The following is a 20722-nucleotide window of genomic DNA, read 5'->3' as shown; positions in this document are numbered from 1 at the left end:
GCTCTGACAAGTGGCGTGTGCCTTTGTGTGCTCCTCACCACAAATCTTGTTCCAGTCCCTGCTGGAGTAAGACTTATGGCACAGCAAAAGCCACCACTCATTATGAATTTGTTGAGCGGTGGTCGCCACGCCTTGGTCCCACCCAAGCTCAAAACTTTTTACAGCAGAGTTCGGCTGTAAAAGCTTTGCTGTATCAGGCCCCATGTGTTCTAATTGGGGAGAGGGGAACTATCAGACAGCTTTTGCGACAAAGTCAATATACTGTCAGAAAAAAAAGGATTGGACATATTGAAATTCAACATGCACGATTCTTCTAATGTCGCAAATAAAAATAAGTTTAAAACGTCTATTTTATATGCTTGTTTATTTTTATGTATTTGCCATTGTTGTGGGTGTGATTTTTGTTTTTGATATGTTTGTGGCAGAGTCATCAATTGTACTCCAGTCCTTCCTCTCCTAGAATGATTTTTTTTCTACATCAGAATTTTTGCATGCTACATTTTAACAGAACATGTTTTTTTGTTCTAAAAAGGTGCAAAAAAGTTAAAGACAAAAATAAAGAGCTTTTTTATTTATGTGCAAAATTAATGAACCATTTTTTAAAAAAATTGTCAGAAATAAAATCAACTAATACCACAAGACAAAAAAAGAAAAAAGACTTACAAAAAAACGCACATGATGAATCGAGCCTTTTGCCTGTATCAGCACTTTCTCCAATTTGATGCAATTGTTTTATTCTTAGAGAATCATAGGAAACATGTTTCTCCCATTGTATTCAATAGAGGTAAAATAGCCAAAAACATTTGATCACCTCTACCGAAGATATTACTCTGCAGCTTAAAGGCATTCTCCAGGCTGCTGCTTTTTGCCCTGTGCATCGCTTACTTTATGGTCGATGGGGAGACTAGGTGTTGGAGCCCCACCGATGAATACATAAGTTTAGAGTCATGAAAATGTCTAGGTTATCCACCAGGACCCACCAGTTAGAAACAGAAAAATAATTCTGTTTTTAATTTTCTATCATTCTTACCTTTTCCGCACGTTTTTCGACACACTTTGGCGAATTAGAGACTTGAGAAACGGGATATTTCAGAAGAGGCTGCTGACTACCAGAGACTGATCGATTCTAGGTATTAAGACAAGGCAGAGAGACAGGAAGGAATGAGATCTCGAGAGAGAAGAAAAGAGAGGAAAACAGGAAGAGCACCTTTGTAAGCAACTCTACAACTGTTCGAAGTTTTGTCCATCAGGTGCAGAAGGAGTAGAGCAGTGCCAAGAATCCAGATTGGTAGGGCTCTAGGTAATATGTGATCAAGATCAGGTCATAGGCATATGGGTACCTCCTGACATGTGCCATCGGGAGAAGAAAGATCCGGGCATGTTGAACACCCAATCATTTTGTTTTCAGGGAAGATAAGCGTCCATAGCAGTCAGACAGCGGCTTTCTCCCCTCTCCTGACTGAAAGCACATAGGCAACCGGCAACACTGAGCCTACGCGTGTATAAGGTTGTCGTAAGGAATTGTTAATTGCTGAATGACTGTTCGACTGTCAGCTATTTAAGATGTACGGGCACCTTTAGGCTCCATGTACATGACTATATTACAGCTCCTCTACAATGTTTTGTACTTTTGACTTTCAGGCTCCATATCTCACCATCCACTACTGCTTCGAACGTGAGACTACCATCATTTTACAGACAATCATCTTGGCTATCTCATACATAACTTTGACTTGCAGCTATTTTGCCCATAAGTTATGCAGATTCTTGTCATGTCACTGCATTGTTACTGTTTTGCTCCTGGTAGTGGTAAAATCTTTTTCTTCCTGCAAACTACAAGTTACAACCTGTTCTCACATTCCCTAATAGCTCACTTTAGGTTGATTCCCAAGCGAAAGGTCACTGGTTCAAATCGCGGAGCAGCCATGAAGAAGATTTCCCAAGAAAAGAGAAACAGCATCATCCAGCTCATCGATAGCGGTCTCTCGGCCAAGAAAATAGTCAAACTGCATCATGAGAGTGCCATGACGGAAGGATACGAAATGAAGTCCGTTCATCCATTCAAAAGCCAAGAGGTGGACGTCCAGGCAAAATATCGGAGTCAACAAATCGGCTCATCACAAGGTCTATCAGTTCTGGCGCGATAAACACGGCAGTGTTTTGTAGTAGTGAAACCACAGACATGCAAGCACCGTGCAACGCACATTACAAAAGTCTGGACTGGTGGCCCGAAAAAAAAGGTGAAGCCACGATTTCAATATTGTCATAAGAAGCATTGGCTCGAGTTTGCAAAAAGTACGAAAAGTGGACAGTAGAAGATTGGAAATGGGTGATTTGATGAGATGAAATTCAATAGACTAGACTCTGATGGGTACAAATGGGTCTGGAAGAAACAAGGGAAAAAGGGGCTAATGGATCGAAAAATTGAAGGAACTGTCAAGTTTGGTGGAGGAAGCCTGCTTATATGGGGTTGTTTCACAGCCAAAGGCGTTGGATACTTGACCAGGATTGATGGTGGTCTCATTGCTGAGCTATATGTGAGTATCCTACAAGACGAGTTACTTTGTACATTTCAGTACTATGGGTGTGAAAAGGATGACATAGTATTCCAGCAGGACAACGACCGAAGCATACATCAAGATTAGCAAAGAAATGGTTCAATGACAATGAAGTAGAGGTGCTGGATTGACCTCAACAGTCTCCAGGCCCCACTCAATTGAACACTTGTGGGTAGAGTTGAAAAAAAAGCTGTATACACACGCAAGTAAGTCGTGCAATATACACCAACTTTGGAAACGTGTAGAAGAGACCTGGGATCAGATTTCGGTCGGAACATACTTGAATCTGAGAGCATGCCAAGAAGGATTCAGGCAGTGTTGAAAGTCAAAGGTGACAAAAGATTAAAATTTAGATTTTTAGGCGAAAAACAGTAACAAGAATCTACATAAATAATCATATGCTAATTAGTTACAAGTCAAATTTATGTATGAGCTAGCCAAGATGATTGTCTATAAAATGATGGTAGTCTCATGTTCGAAGCAGTAGTGGATAGTGAGATATGGAGCCTGAAAGTCAAAAGTTCAAAACATTGTTACCCTTTTGCTCATCAGTGTATATAAAGCCAGAGCCAACAGTGTTTTGAGGGCCGTGCCCCCTTTCTTAAGGCTTGGGTTTACTCTGCAAGGGGTGACGATGAATGCAGGCAAATAAGAAATCTGATGGAACCTTTGTCTTGCATCCTTCCTCAAGGCCAAATTGTTGCCTGTTCCTTTACTTTTATGGGTTTTAAGGAATTGATCCAATGCATTCACACGCTAAATCGATGACCTTCCCACCATTTTCACAATAAAAAACACCACATCTCTACATACCGTGTATGTGTCGCTTTCCGAGTAAGTGTTTGCCGGAGTCATTCGCTGTTGCATAGGCACTAATGGTGGCCGTTCTCTCGGATACGGCTGCTTGGTTAACTTCCTCTGTAGGAGGAGTGACAGAAGAATGGCCAGCAGCAGTAAGGCCAATAAAGCCATTAAGAGAATAAACCAAAGCTCCATGTAGATGATGTTCCCTCTCGTCTCTATCCCATTTTTTGTGCTCGGATTTGATTGTTCAGGAGCTAAAAAAAAAAAGAAAGGGAGATCATCATACCCATCACATGAAACAATATTAAATTTACTTTATGGGCATTACCGACTTAGACTTTAATTAACCTGCAATGTCCATTGCACCGATCCAATTTATAGAACCAACGCAAACTTAATTAAATATGTATTGGATAATCAAATACACATCGAAGAGAGCGCCCCAGCATTAAGCTGATATTGTTCTGTTTTGCCGGGAGGAGAAAAATCCTATTAAAATATTGAAACAGTGGGACCTTTTATTTAGAAGAACCTTTTTTTTTTTCATTCTCATTTTGTTTGATTTGTGAGTCTCCATCCAATCGAATTTTGGAATCTATCTTAATAAAAGTTTTCAAAAACAAAACAAAAATATCGGATTGGAACTGAAAAGAAAACTTTAATGGAAATCTGCTGGGTGAATTTTTGAGTTTTGGTTTCCAGCTGTATGTTCACAAGACAAATTTTTATTTTTTTCACTCAGATTTTGTCCTGTATTCTGCACCGAAATCCATATAAAGTCTGTCCTCAATTGATTTACAGAGTACTTATATTGGAGGTCTCATATTGCAGAGGATTTCAAGTGGAAAACCCGGCGAACAGTGCACCCGGCGAACGACGGGACTAATCGGTGTTCAGACTCGTAATACATCAAACTGCACATCCAAGCCAGAAATCTGAGGGTCTACCTTGGTTTTTTTTTGCCATGGCTTCACTGACAAATCTGTGTCTGAGTTTTCAGCCTCAAATTTGGTGCATGTGAACATACCCTTAGGCTCTATAGACAAGTGCATTGTGGCTTTCTATTGGAGATTCTGCCAAGACTTTTATGATCAAAACTATGGAACTATTGAGGTCCGACGTTCCAGCTGAACTGTGAGAGCTCCGTTCCACATTCGATACATTCATATTACACAATCTGATGCCCATACTCGCAACTCATATATATTATGATTCCTTCAACATGTTGACCAATTCTTCCATCAAAATGTTTTATACAAATTTTAGGGAGGATTAAAAGTAAAAGTATGGAATCTGTTGGCCACTCTTGACTTTTCTTTTAGGTCTCCAGCATAAGTAGGCAATCCTACAATCCTGTACGGAAAAAAAAACTAATCTAAAAACTGGAATAGAGTACATGGTTGAGAAAGAGGTACGGTCCAATTTCCCCACAATTCCTAAACATTTCTTTGATTACATTCTATACACTGCCGACATTTGCACCTCGACATTCAAGAGTGGAGGTTGGAGGAGGAAGATACTTTACCCCACATCACGGCAAAAAACACAGTAAAACAGGCACATAAAACTACATGGTAAAAGTGTTTTCAGTGGATATGTGTCAAAGACTCATACTGGTATAAGAAATAAAGTTAGTTATACACACCCTCACTGATCCCGTTCCGACACGCTATGGACTTCTTGGTCCAGTCTTGATACAACAGAAATGCCTGCTCAGCCAATCACTGACTGAGGTGGGTCGGCGCTGCATCCGGTGATTGACTGAGCAGATATTTACAGTACATTGAGATATTGAGAGGAAACTAGGTTGTAGAAACCAGTGGGGACCAGGTTAAGTGTCAGAATGGGAGCTGTGGGATATTGACGGGGGTGAGGGGGTGGTAGAACTTGTTTCTTTTATTTTTCCTTTATCGGTCTTTAGCCCCTTTTTGAATCATTTTTAGCCCCCTGGATGCCTCTTTTAAATCTGGCTTGTATACTTGGTGGAAAATGTGGCAAGTCAAATCAGTACCCGTCAGTACCACAGGCTGCAAAAAACAGTAGTGGGGCACCTATAGGGTGTGAATGCATGTAATTGTGGCTGGCCCTATAGACGTCTCTGCTAGCCTCTCTGGCTCCTAGCCCTATAGAAGTCTCTACAGCAGTATAACCCATCTGCACCATACACATAAAGTCCCTTTACATTTTTTACAACAGGCCCACAAGTCTTTTTTATTGCAATCCATAAAGCCACTATACCCCTTTCATCCAAGTCTTCCCATTCCTGCTTATTGCATCATTAGAAGCATTGACAATTATCTCCTGGAATATAGCAATAGTATCACCTGTCTCCTAGCACAGTAATGTCTGCCCTTGTCCTGCCCTGGAGATTGTGCTTTACCTCCTGCCTGGCCCCACAACACCTTCTCCCTTCTAAACTACTTATGAAATGTTCCACATGAGCAGTCCTCTATTATTCTGCATTGCGGCCGGTCTCCCGTTTGGCCTCAGCTCCTATTATTTGTCTCTTATTAATCCGCACATATTTATTTTCTTTGGTTCTGGTTCGCTGCACATTTGCATCTCCATACATCGTCTTACTAATAGGTCATTATACCCCTCCTCACATCTCATCCGATATACCAAGCTCCGGTCTGTAATCCGGATGATGCTACTTCTGCCGCTGCTTTGTTTCCGAAACGATTTTATCTTGTATTTGAAAAAGCTACAGACACAACTCGTAGATCCAGACGTCAGTGATTTTTCTCATATTTGAAGAAAAAAAAAATGGATCAATCCAATTTCCATCAGTGTTTGGTCAATGCGTCCATTTTTATCACCGGTGATTTTGTCATTTGCTGAAAGAAAAAAAAAGGCTAAACTTCTCCCACCCATTACAATGTTAAACCTGCAGAGCATACATGACACACCGTTCGCTGTCCGGGATTTTGATCCGTGATGGACGCATCTATTTATTTTGTGCAGACCACTCGGCCCACAAGAAAAACGGAACAGCCACGTAAACCATAATGGGTATATCTTCCTGACGAATAGACAAGGGATATAATACCCACCGGACAATTTAAACACCAAACTTATACAAATACAACATTTTTTAGTTATATGTCCTTAAATTAGTAAGTTATGCACTTTGTTATATGCTTTCCATGTGAAAGGTACCCTGATCTTCAGATACCAGCTTTGATCGCAGGTCCTAGTAGGTCCACTTCTGGATTGTGTCCCTTTAATTTATTTATTCTTTTTTATATCATTTTATTTAAAATATTATTTATTATATAATATTATTTATCTTATTTGAACTATTATTAACTTTATATTAAATATATATATATATTTAAATAAAATAATAAAAACAAATAAATATTATAGCGTACAAGGCCAGATTTCCAAATATTAAGCCCAGTGTCAAGTTTTTTTTTTCTGTGCCACAAATGATGTCAAACAGATTAATTTAAAAATAGTTAGCTGGATAAAAAAAAATGCAAATGTACAGTTTTCCGATCCGGCTCTTTGAAGGATTCGGCACAACAATTGATGGATCGGATGGATGAATGTGAATGATGCCGTAGCTAACACTCTGGGATCCGTTCTTCCATCAGTTTCCCTCTAATGTTTCACTGCCACACCAGGGGAAAGAGTCAAATAAATGGAAACCTTGCCTAAGAGGTTATGTAAATATGAGGAATAAAAACATTTCTGGCCATTATATGAGTGATATCCACCAGTTTTCCCATCTGCAGGATCTCTCTATAATGTTGGATGGAACCAAGATGCTATGATGTCTCTTATACACAGATATAAGGGATTCCTTCTCTCCGGTCTCTATGTAGCACATGGCCAGAAGCAGCGGCAGCAGCATGGAGGGCATTATACTGCAGTACTGAGCAGTGTAGCTGTGAATCCAGCTCTGGAGTGAGATAAAATACTTCCTAAACAGCTGCTTGTGTGTTACTCTCTACATGTAGGTTGTAATCTGATTCCTCAGTGAGCTGGAAGTTTGTCTTGTTCTACCAAGACAGATTTTAGCTTCCCCCCCCCCCCAGAATGAATGATGAGTTGATGAGGCAGGGGGAACAGAAGAAATGTCTCATAAGTGGAAAAAGAAGCTGATTTCTCAGATTTTACATTAGCTTGTATTATTGATTTGTGCAAAGTTTGTTGACACGACTGGGACCATTTAAGTCAACCTCAAGAAGGGGTTTGGTTTTGATATTAAAAATGAGCAGTCAGCCAGCTCCCTTCACAACCAGCCATGGCCACGATCCAACATGGGAAACACTGTACTGTGTCAGGCAGAAATGGGAAGGAGCCCTGCTTGGACCCTGGACCGAGCTTGTAGCTGAAGATTAGAGGATTTCAGATGTAAAGTATATTAGTTGACTAACTTACGGTATTAAGGAAAAATTTTTTTTTTTTTCAGTTGACCAACCTCTTTTAAAAAAAAATCTGCCCATGCTCAAACATCAGCATCAAAAAACTCTGCCAACTTCTAAGAAAACAAGGTGATGCGGTTTTTTAGGTACTATGTGTAACCTCACATTATCTCCGGGGGTTTTTCCATCTGGATGTGGTGGTTTTGGTGGTGAGAATATAGATTTCGGCAAGCCGCATGCAAATAAATGAACAGCTGTAGAAATTATCTGCCCCGTGTGAACTTACCCTTGAAGTTAAACAATGATCATTTGTTACAGTGCCGTGGAATATGTTGGTGTTATACATGAGATAGAAATAAATACTAGCATAACAAGATGGTCATTGTTATGGCGATGTTCAGACATTGCAGATCGGTTCACTGAACCGAATACTTTGTACACATGGCAGAATAAAATTTGGACAGATTTCAGGACATCTATAGGATACCCATTTGTAGGTCGGCCATGTCTGAACCAAACCATCATTTCAGCAATACAAATGAGCCAAATTGATTCATCATGGTCTTGAATTTGTAAATCACAATATTCTTCTGTAAAGCCTCGAATTCAGGTCGCAATTATCCGTACTTGCCAACCCTCCAGGAATTTCTGGGAGACTTCTGGAAGAAGGGGCGCCTTCTCGGACACAGAAGAGTTGGAAGATCTCTCGATTTCCCCTATGTAAACACCACGGTCCAGTTGGTGGGAAATTGGGTTGTGGTGATTGAAAACCCTGACAAAGGCATCAGTAAAATTTGTCAAGAATGCAATTATATGGCGGGTTGCTCTTCAGAGAGGTGAGTGCTGTTTCTGTAAGGAGGGAAGTAACAACACTCATGGGCACTGAAGAACAGTCCTTCAACTGTGTAGTCCTCAAAGACACACATACAATGGAAGGAGACCATGTGGATGTAACAGGGCACTTGGAGAGAAGAGTCCAGCCCTTTTTGCTACTAGATGAACTTCTCTCTGTAGAGTAAATGCCTTCAAAGCAAAGGACTGGGTCAGGATTTGTCCCTCTTGCAGATTTCAGCTTTCAGCAGAATCATCAGGCTTTGGGGGAGAATTAACGGTTTTACCTCGGAAACATGCAACAACCATCATCTGCATTATCACAACTTGCAAGATACTAGAAAAAAAAATTACAAACAAAAACAACCGAGAGGTCATACGGTACAATTCACACAGCGCCGGCTATTGTACTACCAGGACAAGTCCAGAGCTGTTGCTGTTACTCCAAAAGCCCCAAGAGTCATGGAAGTGGTTGAGAAAACAAGCCCCTCCATGTCAAAGCGACACCATAAAAGGGGCCCATTTTGTTTTTATTTTTAAGGGGCCCCACTCTTCTGGATACACTACTTACCAATCGTGAGAAACAAATACTTTTTCCTAGTTTTGTAATTTTATGTTTTGTATCCAAATTTACCGTAATCCCCCGTTTGGCATCAATGAAGTAACTTGAAGCTCGTAGAGGTCCCAATGCAAAAATTCCAACAGGGTCCTCAACTATCATGGGTCTTTGGAGACTTTTTGGGTCCCCCTAAGCTCCAGGTGCCGGATGCGACTGCACCCACTATCGTTTCGTCCATCCTCATTATTGCAGCCCATTCTGAGTGCAATGCGGTCTTCTTCGTTCCCTTGCTGTGGGCTCCTCTCATTATTCCAGCTGGGTCTATCTAAGAGAAAAGCCTTTCATAACTGAGCTGCTGTAAAAGAGACTGATTCATGAGTCATGAAATGAGTACAGCTCAATCTTTACACTTAGTACAGAGGGATATGTCATACTCCCCCTACATGCCCACAAATAGAAAGTGTCAGGCGCTGACTTACACACGATCGCCCGCATCCTCTGGGTGAGTAATTTTAACCTTTATTTGGCATCTTCATTTACTAGAATAAACACTGGCATCTACTGCACAGCACTGCACGTACTGATAGCCCCACATAAAACAATGAATGAAGCCATAAAAAATAATGCAACTGGGGGCACACAGCCGACCAAAGGCGGATTTAATATCAGTCCAAGTTTGGATCTGTTAACCCTGTCAAGACCAACACGTTTTCAGCCTTACCGGATGCCACCATAAGTTTTCCAATATGTATTTTGCTTTTTTATCTATTGGATCCCTGTGCAAATTCTATTTATACGGTTTGGCGTATCTTTCTTAACCCCCTTTAGCTTTTAACCACCTACCTTGTTTTAAAAAATGGCCACAAAAATGTGGAATTGTTCTATCCGCAGTATGTACACGGCGTGCTATTGGTTGTGAAACATTGTGGAATGACGGGTAATATTAATTAACTACCGATCAATAGGGATTATGATACATTTATGATTAGAGGGGGTCTGACTGCCGAGAAGTCACCGATCCAAAGAACAGGGGGTCCAAAATCCCTAGAACATGTACGACCACCACTTCATCCATTGTCGCACTTTCTCGCTACCATTCCATTCACCTAAAGACTTTGGAATACTCATTCTCTGGATCGGTGGGGTCTCACCAATCAGACCCCCAGCGATCATACATGTACTCCAATCTTTGGGGTGCACTCTATGTCATTTTTAAGTCTACTATTCTTTGTCAATTTATTTCCTAAAATATTTAATTTTTTTAGTACAAATATGTTTATATTTTCCTTTCCACCGTCAAACCGCTTAAGATGACTCGGTCACTGCTGACCACAGCATCTAAAGCATTAAATAACCATGATCTGAGATGTCTTTATTCTTAACCATTACACAAGGAGCCTGGGTCTGGCTGCTGAGAAGCCACCGATCCAAAGAACAGGGGGTAAAAAAATCCCTGGAACATGCCGGACCACCACTTAATCCATTCTCGCCACCACTCCATGCACCTAGAGACTTTAGAACCCTCATTCTCAGGATCGATGGGTTCTCACCAATCAGACCCCCAGTGATCATACATTTACTCCAATCTTTGGGGTACGCTCTATGTCATTTTTAAGTCTACTATTCTTTGTTAATTTATTTGATAAAATATGTGAATTTTTTTTTGTACAAATATGTTTATATTTCCCTCCTATCTCTCAAACCGCTTAAGATGCCTCAGTCACTGTTGACCAAAGCATCTAAAGCATTAAATAACCATGATCTGAGCTGTCTTTAATCTCAGCCATTACAAAAGGAGCCTGACTGTACTTTACATATGGCTACCACTGTGTGTTGAGCAAGCTCGGCTCTTGAGTCTTACAAATCCTTTCAAAGTCTGTATATTCACAGCAGATGTGTGTATTGAGGATCTGTCACTATTCCCTGACGTACGTTTTAGTAAATATCTGCGTTTCCCTTAATATAATAATTCAAAGAACATCTTACAACTAAGAGAACATTAAAAGAACATTTTACAATGCTTTGTTATTCCATATCTCTGGAAAATTTACATTTTTGAATACATTGACAATTGGGTGTAACCAGCTGGGCGGTGTCCCATCAGATTAAGAGTGTCAGACTATGTAGAAGCAGCCCCTCTTTCAAGTGGGGAATGATAACACACAGTTGTCATTGTATTCATACATTTTCAGGAGGAATAACAGAAGAACAACACAATGCAGAGCTATGAGAATAGATGGGAAATACATTTTTTTTTACTAAAACAGGTAGATAAAATTTGGAAACGGCATGTAACTACTATAGTATTTTAGGTGACAAAGAGCTGACATCAAGGAAAAAAGGACGACATATAAAAATACATCTTAAACAACATTATTAGTGAATTGTATGAAGAAGACGGCAGTACCTAGTCCTGTGGAGGGGCTGTATTTCATGAGTGGTGTGCTCACACTCCCCATGTCAGTCGTACACTTCACCTGGAAATAAAAAGCTGCAGAACAAAAAATATAAATGTAAAAAAATGTGAATAAAATTTGTTAATTGCCCTAAAGACATTTGTGACAACTTTGGCGGCTGGGGTGCTGCCCATTCTCCTAGATGGTACAGACTTGTTTCCTATTCCATGTGCAACGAAGACACTTTAGCAAACATCGGACCTTTTGCCCCAGGATGGGCCAATTTGGGGGCATAATTTTTTTACTTCTTCAATGGGAGCTGTATACATCTGTATGCAGTTCTCCTTGTTATGGCTGCAGATACCCGCTATGACTGTGACATGGGAAAATGTTTATTCCCTCCCGTCGCCGGCTTATGCTGCGTTGTGCCTTTTTCATGAATGCTTTACTGGGCATGGTCAACATAAATAATCTTAAATCGATTTCAGAAATGTGTTACGGTTACAGTATTACCAGACACTCACTCTTATCTGTGGTTTTCTGAATGTGTATACTGGAGTCCAGGCCACTGTAGAGACGTTGCCCTCTTTCCGTTAGTACAAACTCTTTAATCTGGCCGTTAAGTTGGAAGCTTTGTCTCCAGTCCAGGAATATGGTGGTTACATTACTGGATACATACATCACTGTTCTGTATACTGGTTCTAGGAAAAAAATGGAAAATTTGAGACCTAAGTGTGATAACAGAATGCAAAAAGCTCAACACTTAAGACTCCCCCACACACTTCACAGCAAAGTCGGACAAATCTCTTGATTTCGATTTCTTATGTACAGTATATGGGATCTTCCTGACTCTTTCCAAATATGAAGGATTGGGCATATTAATCTTCAATGTGTTATTAATCTGCTAATCTGCAGTGCTTGCTAAAATATGTCTTGCATAGATTCACACTGCAGATGTGCAGACGTGCTGCCAGTTGTGTTGAGGGTACTCCAAGAGACTCAGGGCTTAGTTCCAGTGAAGGTAAATCTTAATTCTTCACCATACAAGACATTGTGCACAATTGTAGCTTCCAGCTACTTTTATCCATATAGTGTATCTATCCATCCATCCATCCATCCATCCATCCATCCATCCATCCATCCATCCATCCATCCATCCATCCATCCATCCATCCATATCTGTCTATCTATCTATCTATCCATCTATCCCGTTTATATACAGTACATACAGTGTGTGGGGTAATTAGTATGTCTGGGCTATTCCCTCAGATAAATGATGCCTCGCAGGTTCAGTATTTATAACTACAGCGCCCAGAGGACGGTGCAAATTGATTAGATGTTTCTATAAAGTGGGCTTCTAAATAAGTCAATTATGCAGCTGTGTCACCCGCTCATTTGTATCGCTTTTCTTTCAGCCATTATCTCTCTTCCCGATTGTTACCAAAGGAAAAAATAAACATCTAAAAAGCAATTTGTGAATAATAATTCATTTCAGCGAGCAATTAATCAATACATGCGTGGACCGCTTCATTATCAGCAAGTGCTTCATTCATAGCAGATCTCATGAAAGTAACTTTGTGCTCATGCCAAGGACATGGCTATTTATCTCTCTGATCGCAACACACAAAGAAAACATAGAACAACTGCCTAGAGTTATCTGATCAATTATAGGAAAGAACTAATAATCAGATAAATACAGAACTGTGTAATTAAAGGGCTGTTCCAAGAAGAATCCCCCTCCCCATGGACATCATTAGGGATGGGGGAGGCTGTGCTTAGGACCATCCTCTGTGCCGAAAAGAAAAAAGTAGCTCCATAAGTTTGGCTATTGCTCTGGAGAACCTGGCATTTCTACACACTACATGCATAGTAATTAGTTTAAATAGCTGCAGTGTAATGCTACAACTGTCCTGTAGTGGCCACTGTGGGGGAAAACATATAGTCAAATGAGGCCGTATATTGGTGATCTGCTGATCATCACTTTTTAAAAAGAGTTGTACTTTGTTTAGTGAAGGCCCCTCATTATCATGGCTGGGTTGGAATTTGGCAACTGCCCAGAAACCCCTTGTCCTAGTATAATGGTACCTTTAGGAGAAACTTACATTTACTTCTGACCCATTTTCTGCTCTAAAAAATCAGGGAATGTAAAATTAGGGAATTTACAATTAACTTATTTACAACCCTAAACCAAAAGAGATTTTTAAGGGATTAGAACAATTGGTCAGCTTGGTAAGGGAGGAGTATCCAGGGAGCCACACTATTTAATGGTAAAATGGTTTTCTGGGTAAAAAGAAGTGTTGGATCTGTAAAAAATAAACTAACTGATACTCACCTACCGTTACCCACCTGGATCCAGCGCAGGAGGATCCATGGTCTGCGCCAATTCAGTAAGTGGAGGCATCACCGTTCCATGGGTTGCCGTAGCCTGTGATTGGCTGCAGCCGTCTGGTGACTTGAGCATTGGATGTTATTCTGATAATGCCAGTCACCAGACCACTGCAGACAATCACAGGCTAATAAAACGGTGACATTTCCACTTCCTGCATGAGCAGCCTGCGCTGGATCCAGGTGGACACATGACTTGGGGAACAACACTTTCTCGGACAACCCTTTAACGCTCCAGGTTCTGCTAGGAACTCCTTAAAGTCATGCTGTGGGAATTACTTTTCAGTGTGAGTTTTGCACTAAAAAATTGTAGTAATTTACGGTGAAAAATTAGTGGCGGCCAAACTAATGTATATTAACCTGACAGAGGCCAAAAGACCCATCTCTGCGGTGAATGGGGGGTCAAATAGACCGGAAGGGAAATTCAGATATATACGTATATATATATACACACAAACACACACATATCTATATTCATACAGTGCATGAGGTCTAGCATGACATCTATAGCCCATCAATCACACATCAGCCTCGTCGCATTCTTAGGATGTGGACATACTTTCTTTTAGTGTTGTGCATTGGACCCAATCTGAGTTGGCGCTCCCTTCAGAGTTGTAGGAAGTCACCCTGAGGTTGTACGGAGTGAACGGCTGCAGGTCTGTAACTTCGCAAGATTCGTCCTTTCCAGAATACTTCATCTGTAAGTTTCCTTCACTACATAGTTCTACAAAAGTCTGGACCGGTGGAGGACAGGTCGCCTGCATGTGGACTTCATACCTACAGAAAAAAAAAAAAATATAAAAAAATGAATAATAATATTAAGAGTTAGAGTGAATGGATTCGCAGGACCTGGTCCATGAGCCATATCGGTAATCTGTGGCTGCTGGTTGGGGGTCTTGAGAACCGCTTCCTTCGTCCTGGCATCAGCGACTCTTCTTTTGATTAGCCACCCTGCCCTGCCACAATGTCACATATGCAGGATGACATCACGCCAGGCTGGCAAATCAAGAGAAAAGCTGTGGATGCTGGGAGATGGAAGGTGGTCCTCAAGGTTCCAGATTACAGAAGTGGCCAGTGGACTGGGTCCTGCAAATTGATTAAAACCAAATCTATTAGGCTATGTGCACACGTTCAGGATTTGAAGCAGAAATTTCCTGAGCATTTCTGCATCTCCTTGGCAGGAAAAACGCTGCGGAAAAACGCACGGTTTTTACACGTTTTTTGATGCGGTTTTTGAAGCATGCGGTTTTTTGCAAACATGGTCCCTGGCCATTAATAACAGTTCACAGCTGTTTCGTTAGCCGCTACATCCCCGCCAATCAGCACTCAGCAGCGCTTTGGAAGCAATGTATTTTTGCAGCGTCCAAAACGCGGTGTTCTAATGCCGCACTTTCATTGTCGGTACATGTGAATCCACCGTATATAATGACACTTCAATTGATAAAAATTCTGTAGCAGACTAGCGTGTCCGCTACAGAAATTGACATGCTGCAGGTGAGTTTGGGTATGTCGCCACAATCAGGAGCAGCTGCAGGTTTGACGCTGCGTGCTTATACAACACCAAACCCGCAGTGTCCAGGTGTTACAGCATAGTGGATGGGATCTCTAGAAATCCCATATCCACTATGCGTGCATCTGAGGCTGCGGATCACTCATGGACACTGACATGCGGCGCGTCTTTCAGGACCGCAGCATGTCAAATTCTCTTGTTGCTAGTCGCTAGTCTTCGCAACATAAATTTGACCACTAGAATGTATTGAATGCGGTAAATACGCATGGTTCAGTGAACACATGTGAATTTACCTGCGTTCAATAGAATGCAACGTTTTGGATGCAGCAAAAAATATGCGTCCAAAGAGCTGCTATTTAAAAAAAAAATGACGTGGGCTCCCGCGTCATTTTTATAACCAGCAGAGAGAAAGCCGACCACTGGGGGCTGATATTAGTATCCGAGGAAGGGGCCATTAGTTAAAAATATTCACTGGCTATTAATATCAGCCTACAGCTGTTTGTTTAGCCTTTAAAATCTAACCAGAAAAGGTTAAACAGACAGCTGCGGCCTGATATTAATAGCCAGGGAAGGGGCCATGAATACTAGCCCCCTCCACAGCTATTAGTATCACCCCTCAACAGTCCCAGAAATGGCGCATCCATAAGATGCGCCAAATCTGGTGCTTAGCCTCCGCTCTTCCCACTGCCCTGTAGCGGTGGCGAGTGGGGTAATGGGGTTGGAGTTCACGTCAGCCTTGTTTTGGCGGCTGACGTGGAGCCCAGGTTAGTAGTGGAGGGCATCTATAAGACGACCCCATTACTAACTGTGTAGTAAAGTTATCACCGCCTTTTCAATAAAAGACACGGCCAGAAAAAGTATTTTAATGAAATAAAAAACACATGGTTTTAAAAATTAATTTTATTGTACTCTGTCCGCGAAGCCATCGATCTTCTGAAAAAAAGTAAAAAAACAAACAACCATATCCCTCATCTGTCTGCCGTCACGACGCAGTCCACAATTATGCCAACGATTGTCCCTCGGCGATCCGGGTCACTACTACAGCAGTGACATCAGCCATCACTGATGTCACTGCTGTAGAAGACAGCAATGCACACTGACGGGTGTATAATCACTCCAGTCAGTGTACATGATGCTGCAGGAGTGAGGTCACCGGGGTTCATCAGCTGAAGATCAGCTGATCAGGCCTGGTGAGCTCACTACCATGGGAACATTCTTCAGAATGTTCCCACGGAGAGGTCACATGAGCGATCAGCTGATCGCTCACGTTACTGCAGGTCCTGGCAGTGCAGTACACTGCTGGGAGCGAGCCAGCAGTGTACCGCTGGCCACCGGAAGGAGAACAGGACCAGGAGGACATGACACCAGGGGGGTGTCACTGGTGAGTATAGTTTTTTTTTTATTTTTTCCTTTTTTTTTACACCGCATGGTAGCCGGCTTGGCTGAGGAGACTACTGCTCCCCCCAGCCGCGCTGCTCTAGCTGTTATCAGTGGGAGCGGCGGTCGGATGAGAGGAGTAGTAGTCCTCCTCTCCCAACCTGGCTACCACCCGCACTGCGTTTCCACCGCAATTCGTGCCTATTGGTTTTAATTGAAACGCAGCAAATCCGCAGGTATAGAGTATAGATATTATACCTCCGGATTAGCTTCAGTTCAATTCAAGTCAATGGGTGCAAATTCGTGGTGGAAACGCCTGAACAATGGACATGCTGCGTTTTTTTCCGCAATGGTAATCCTGAGCGGAAATTTCTGCATCATGTGCACAGCACATCAGGATTACCATTGCAATAGCTGGCAGAGCGTTTTTGATGCGTTTTCGCGTGAAAAAAACGCTGCAAAAAGGCATCAAAAACGCTAAGTGTGCACTTAACCTTAAGAATATTTCTAGTAACATACTGGGTATGATGTAGATACTAAGGGATAATGTTATCTCCATACAGGATTTTCATCCATTTGTCTTTGAATGGAAAATTTGAGACCAAAAAAACCTAAAAGTGAAGTAAGTGATCTAAGAAACCCTCCCGCTTTTCACCAGTGACCCCTCCCAGGAAGTTTGGACAATCGGTCAGATCACCAGGTCACGATCCTCAGAGAAGTTACCGGTTTGCAGCGAAGATGGAAACTGATGTTCAAGAAAATGTCAAATTTAATGATACTGTGCCTATTACCATAGTGCATTGGTCCATGTATATCACATTCCTTGTATTAAATGGATTCTTTAGGATTACATAGGTAAGGTTTGATTCCATGACAGTGTTACTCTAGTCCATGGCTTGGTCTGCTATTACAGCTTTGCTCCATTCATTTGATGATGAGCTGCAATACCGAACACAACCTTTGGGGCAAGCGTGGCACTATTGTTAGAAAAAAGATTTTAGGTTGATCCTTGCATTAGCACCATTATAATATACCATATGTTACTAATAGGCCTTGTGCACATGGCAGAATGATGTATACAAGAGCCTTTATGGCTTCATAGAGTCCCTACAGTTCCATATTATGGTGCCATAAGTACTCTGTGTTGCTATATTCATATAATCTGCAGCGTAAAACATAGAAATCTTTGGCACAAAGATCCGAAATTGGGATCCTCCAGCTGTCATGACAACAACCCATCGTGTCCGAAGAGGGTGGCTGAGAGGGTCCCCCGTCAGTCTAATCACTTACTGTAGATGCCATGGTCGCTGTTCAGCACAGCATCTGAATGGCTGCCATTAGCGCCAGCTCCAGTAGTTACTGGCGGATGTCTGCTGTGTTAAACAGATGCCTCCTGCCGGGTATGGACGGGTTCAGTACTTGACTCCACTCCATACAATTCCTCCAGACTTATGGGTGGATGTTGGGAGAAGTGAGCAGATCCAAGAACACGGACAAACAATCATGGGCAGCTGCAACCATTGACGGTGTGTTACTGACCCCGACACTTCTCTGTGTGATAGAGATAGGCTCCCCTAGAAGTAATGCTGTCACGAGAAAATCATCTGTGCTGTGTCATAATGTCTCCAATATCCCACAAGACCATATGAAAATGGGTGTACATGAAAAGTCCCATAGACAGCTTTCGTGATTGGTTTTACAAGGCCATTATATGACAATGTGCATGAAGACCAAAGAGGTCAAAAGGGTTTTTGAGTCCAAAGTTTTGACAAACTCGCCCAGCGTTCTTCCTTCCAATCCATAGTTATAGACTGGTCAATAATAGTTTTATAATAATTCTATCAATACTTGTAATGATGCATCCATCCAAGTTTTAGATCCTGATGAAATCTTCCTTTAATTCCATAATATAGATTTCTCCCAAGGTTACCCACTTGTGAAGATACATCTTTTTTTTCCACCCCCCCCCCTTCCAGATTATGAAAAATGTTCCTGGTTCACCCTGTCTTAAAAATGTATAGATTACTTCACGTATCCCAAAGACGAACAGCATGATATGATTAAAACCACCCCGCCGGCCGCTTAATATATCACGCGTTTGACTGAAATATGACATTTAGTTAATTAATTATAAGATATTTCTAAATGTCACAGAAATTAGGGACTTACCTTTGAATAATGCCATTAGGTGACCCCGGCGCACTCCACCGCAGTGACACTGCCCTTGAAGTTTTGTGTGATATGAGTGGAGGTCGCTGGTGGGAAGGTGAAGCCGAGAGAGTCGTCAGCCGGGCTACTGGACCTTTACTGCAACACGTCAGACATGTGCAGGCTTCAACCCCGATGGAGTAGTTGGTGAAGGGCCTCAAGCCATGAATGGTCTGCTGGGTGGATGTTCCTTCAGACACCTATAGAAATAGGAATATGAGGCCAGGACTATATGGTGACTTTTGGCTGCAGAACACAAGATTGTGTAAGATTGTGCTCGAAATCCAACTCTTTCGGATTTCTCCATGACCCCATTCACTATCATTACTTGAGATCGTGACAGTGAGACATAGCATTCTTATGCCACAAGGCCATAAGTTGCCTAAGGAGGCTAATATGACACTGATAACATACCATTAGCTTATGGGGATCAGTTTCCGATCTGTGATATCTGTCGATCACTAGACAAATGTAGCAGAAGTGCTCTTAAATCGCCATGCACCTTCAACTCAGTTTGGCCTTCTCAGAATACCAAATAATTAACTCATAGTCAATGGTCAGCCATGCTTTTTTGGTTAGCCATAGACTATAAATAGGCCCATCACTGGGACAGAATGGCTAAAAAGTGAGGATAACCCATCCCTAACACTGTCGAAGCAATCAGTGAGGTCAACCTCCGATCTGGACATCTTGGTCATACATCATCAATGTCAACTCCACTATGTATTATGTATAGAGGCCATGTTCTTTAAAAAAAAAAACCTCCCACAGGAGATCGATTTTCAATGCAATTTAGGCCGGTGTCACTTGTCCGAGTCTCATGGTCGAGTCTCCTCATCCGAATTCAGCAGCCTCATAGGAATATCATGAATGAGGATGATGAGTTTGGGTCAGACCTTCAAGTGGTCAGAAAATCACAGTCTGTAAATGAACCTTAAAACTTAGATGTGGCTGATTAATCGAACAATAAAGGATATCCATTCTCACCACAGTGTCTTCTCCCTTGAAATTCCTGGAGAACAGTTTGTAGAGGATAACTAAACCATTTGGATTAGTCGGAGGAGATATATCTGTAACTGCTTCTGTGGAAGACACTTTGCGAAAAGTGGGTGCCAGTAAGCCTTCAGGAGCAACTGGCCCAGTTCTACAACGAGCCCAGGAACTAGGTGTTCTTCCTGCAGAATTCACAGCCCACACCTATAACAATGAAGGAGACATATGGAATTATATGATAGGAGCACATAAGTCTCACTCTGAAAACCAGGCTATTGTTACTGTCTGATTGTGAAATTGCTCCAATACAGATGTGTTTTTCCTTAGCTTTCACTTAAGCTCAACATACTTTGAGATTTTGTAGTGCGAGATGAGCAGCTTAAGAAAAAAAAAAGAGAATACTCTGTCGGGAGATGTTTATGCTAAATGTGCCTATTTGTGGCCACCTAGTGGTTGTGATACGACTTACGACCTTTCAGAATATTTGATAGCAGGTCCCAATAATGTACAGAAAAGTGACGGTTGTATATACATACAGTGCATTGTGAAAGTATTTGACCCCCTTGAACTTTTCTACCTTTTGCCACATTTCTGGCTTCAAACATAAAGATATAAAATTCTAATTTTTTTGGGAAGAATCAACAACAAGTGGGACAAAATCGTGAAGTGGAACGTAATTTATTGGATATTTTAAACTTTTTAAAAAAAATATAAAATGAAAAGTGGGG

The 20722-nt window shown here is 41.6% G+C and overlaps 1 protein-coding gene across 1 annotated transcript in view; it reads right to left on the bottom strand.

Annotated features, from left to right (window-relative positions):
* LOC141258620 (usherin-like) overlaps positions 1 to 20722 on the bottom strand; it is a 224593-nt gene that overhangs the window by 1678 nt on the left and 202193 nt on the right. The window contains exons 11-16 of the mRNA XM_073673581.1: positions 19989 to 20198; positions 18963 to 19201; positions 14466 to 14683; positions 12046 to 12222; positions 11533 to 11616; positions 3372 to 3616 (exon numbers count right to left, since the gene is read on the bottom strand). Of these exons, the coding sequence (XP_073529682.1) occupies positions 3372 to 3616; positions 11533 to 11616; positions 12046 to 12222; positions 14466 to 14683; positions 18963 to 19201; positions 19989 to 20198 (1173 nt within the window). The remainder of the gene's footprint in view (positions 1 to 3371; positions 3617 to 11532; positions 11617 to 12045; positions 12223 to 14465; positions 14684 to 18962; positions 19202 to 19988; positions 20199 to 20722) is intronic.

Source organism: Phyllobates terribilis, unplaced genomic scaffold (genome assembly GCF_046119375.1).
Source record: "Phyllobates terribilis strain yellow unplaced genomic scaffold, ASM4611937v1 Scaffold_3__8_contigs__length_932513732, whole genome shotgun sequence".
Lineage (NCBI taxonomy): Eukaryota > Metazoa > Chordata > Amphibia > Anura > Dendrobatidae > Phyllobates > Phyllobates terribilis.
Note: the sequence above shows the minus strand (reverse complement) of the source record. Positions and strands in the feature narration are given on the sequence as shown.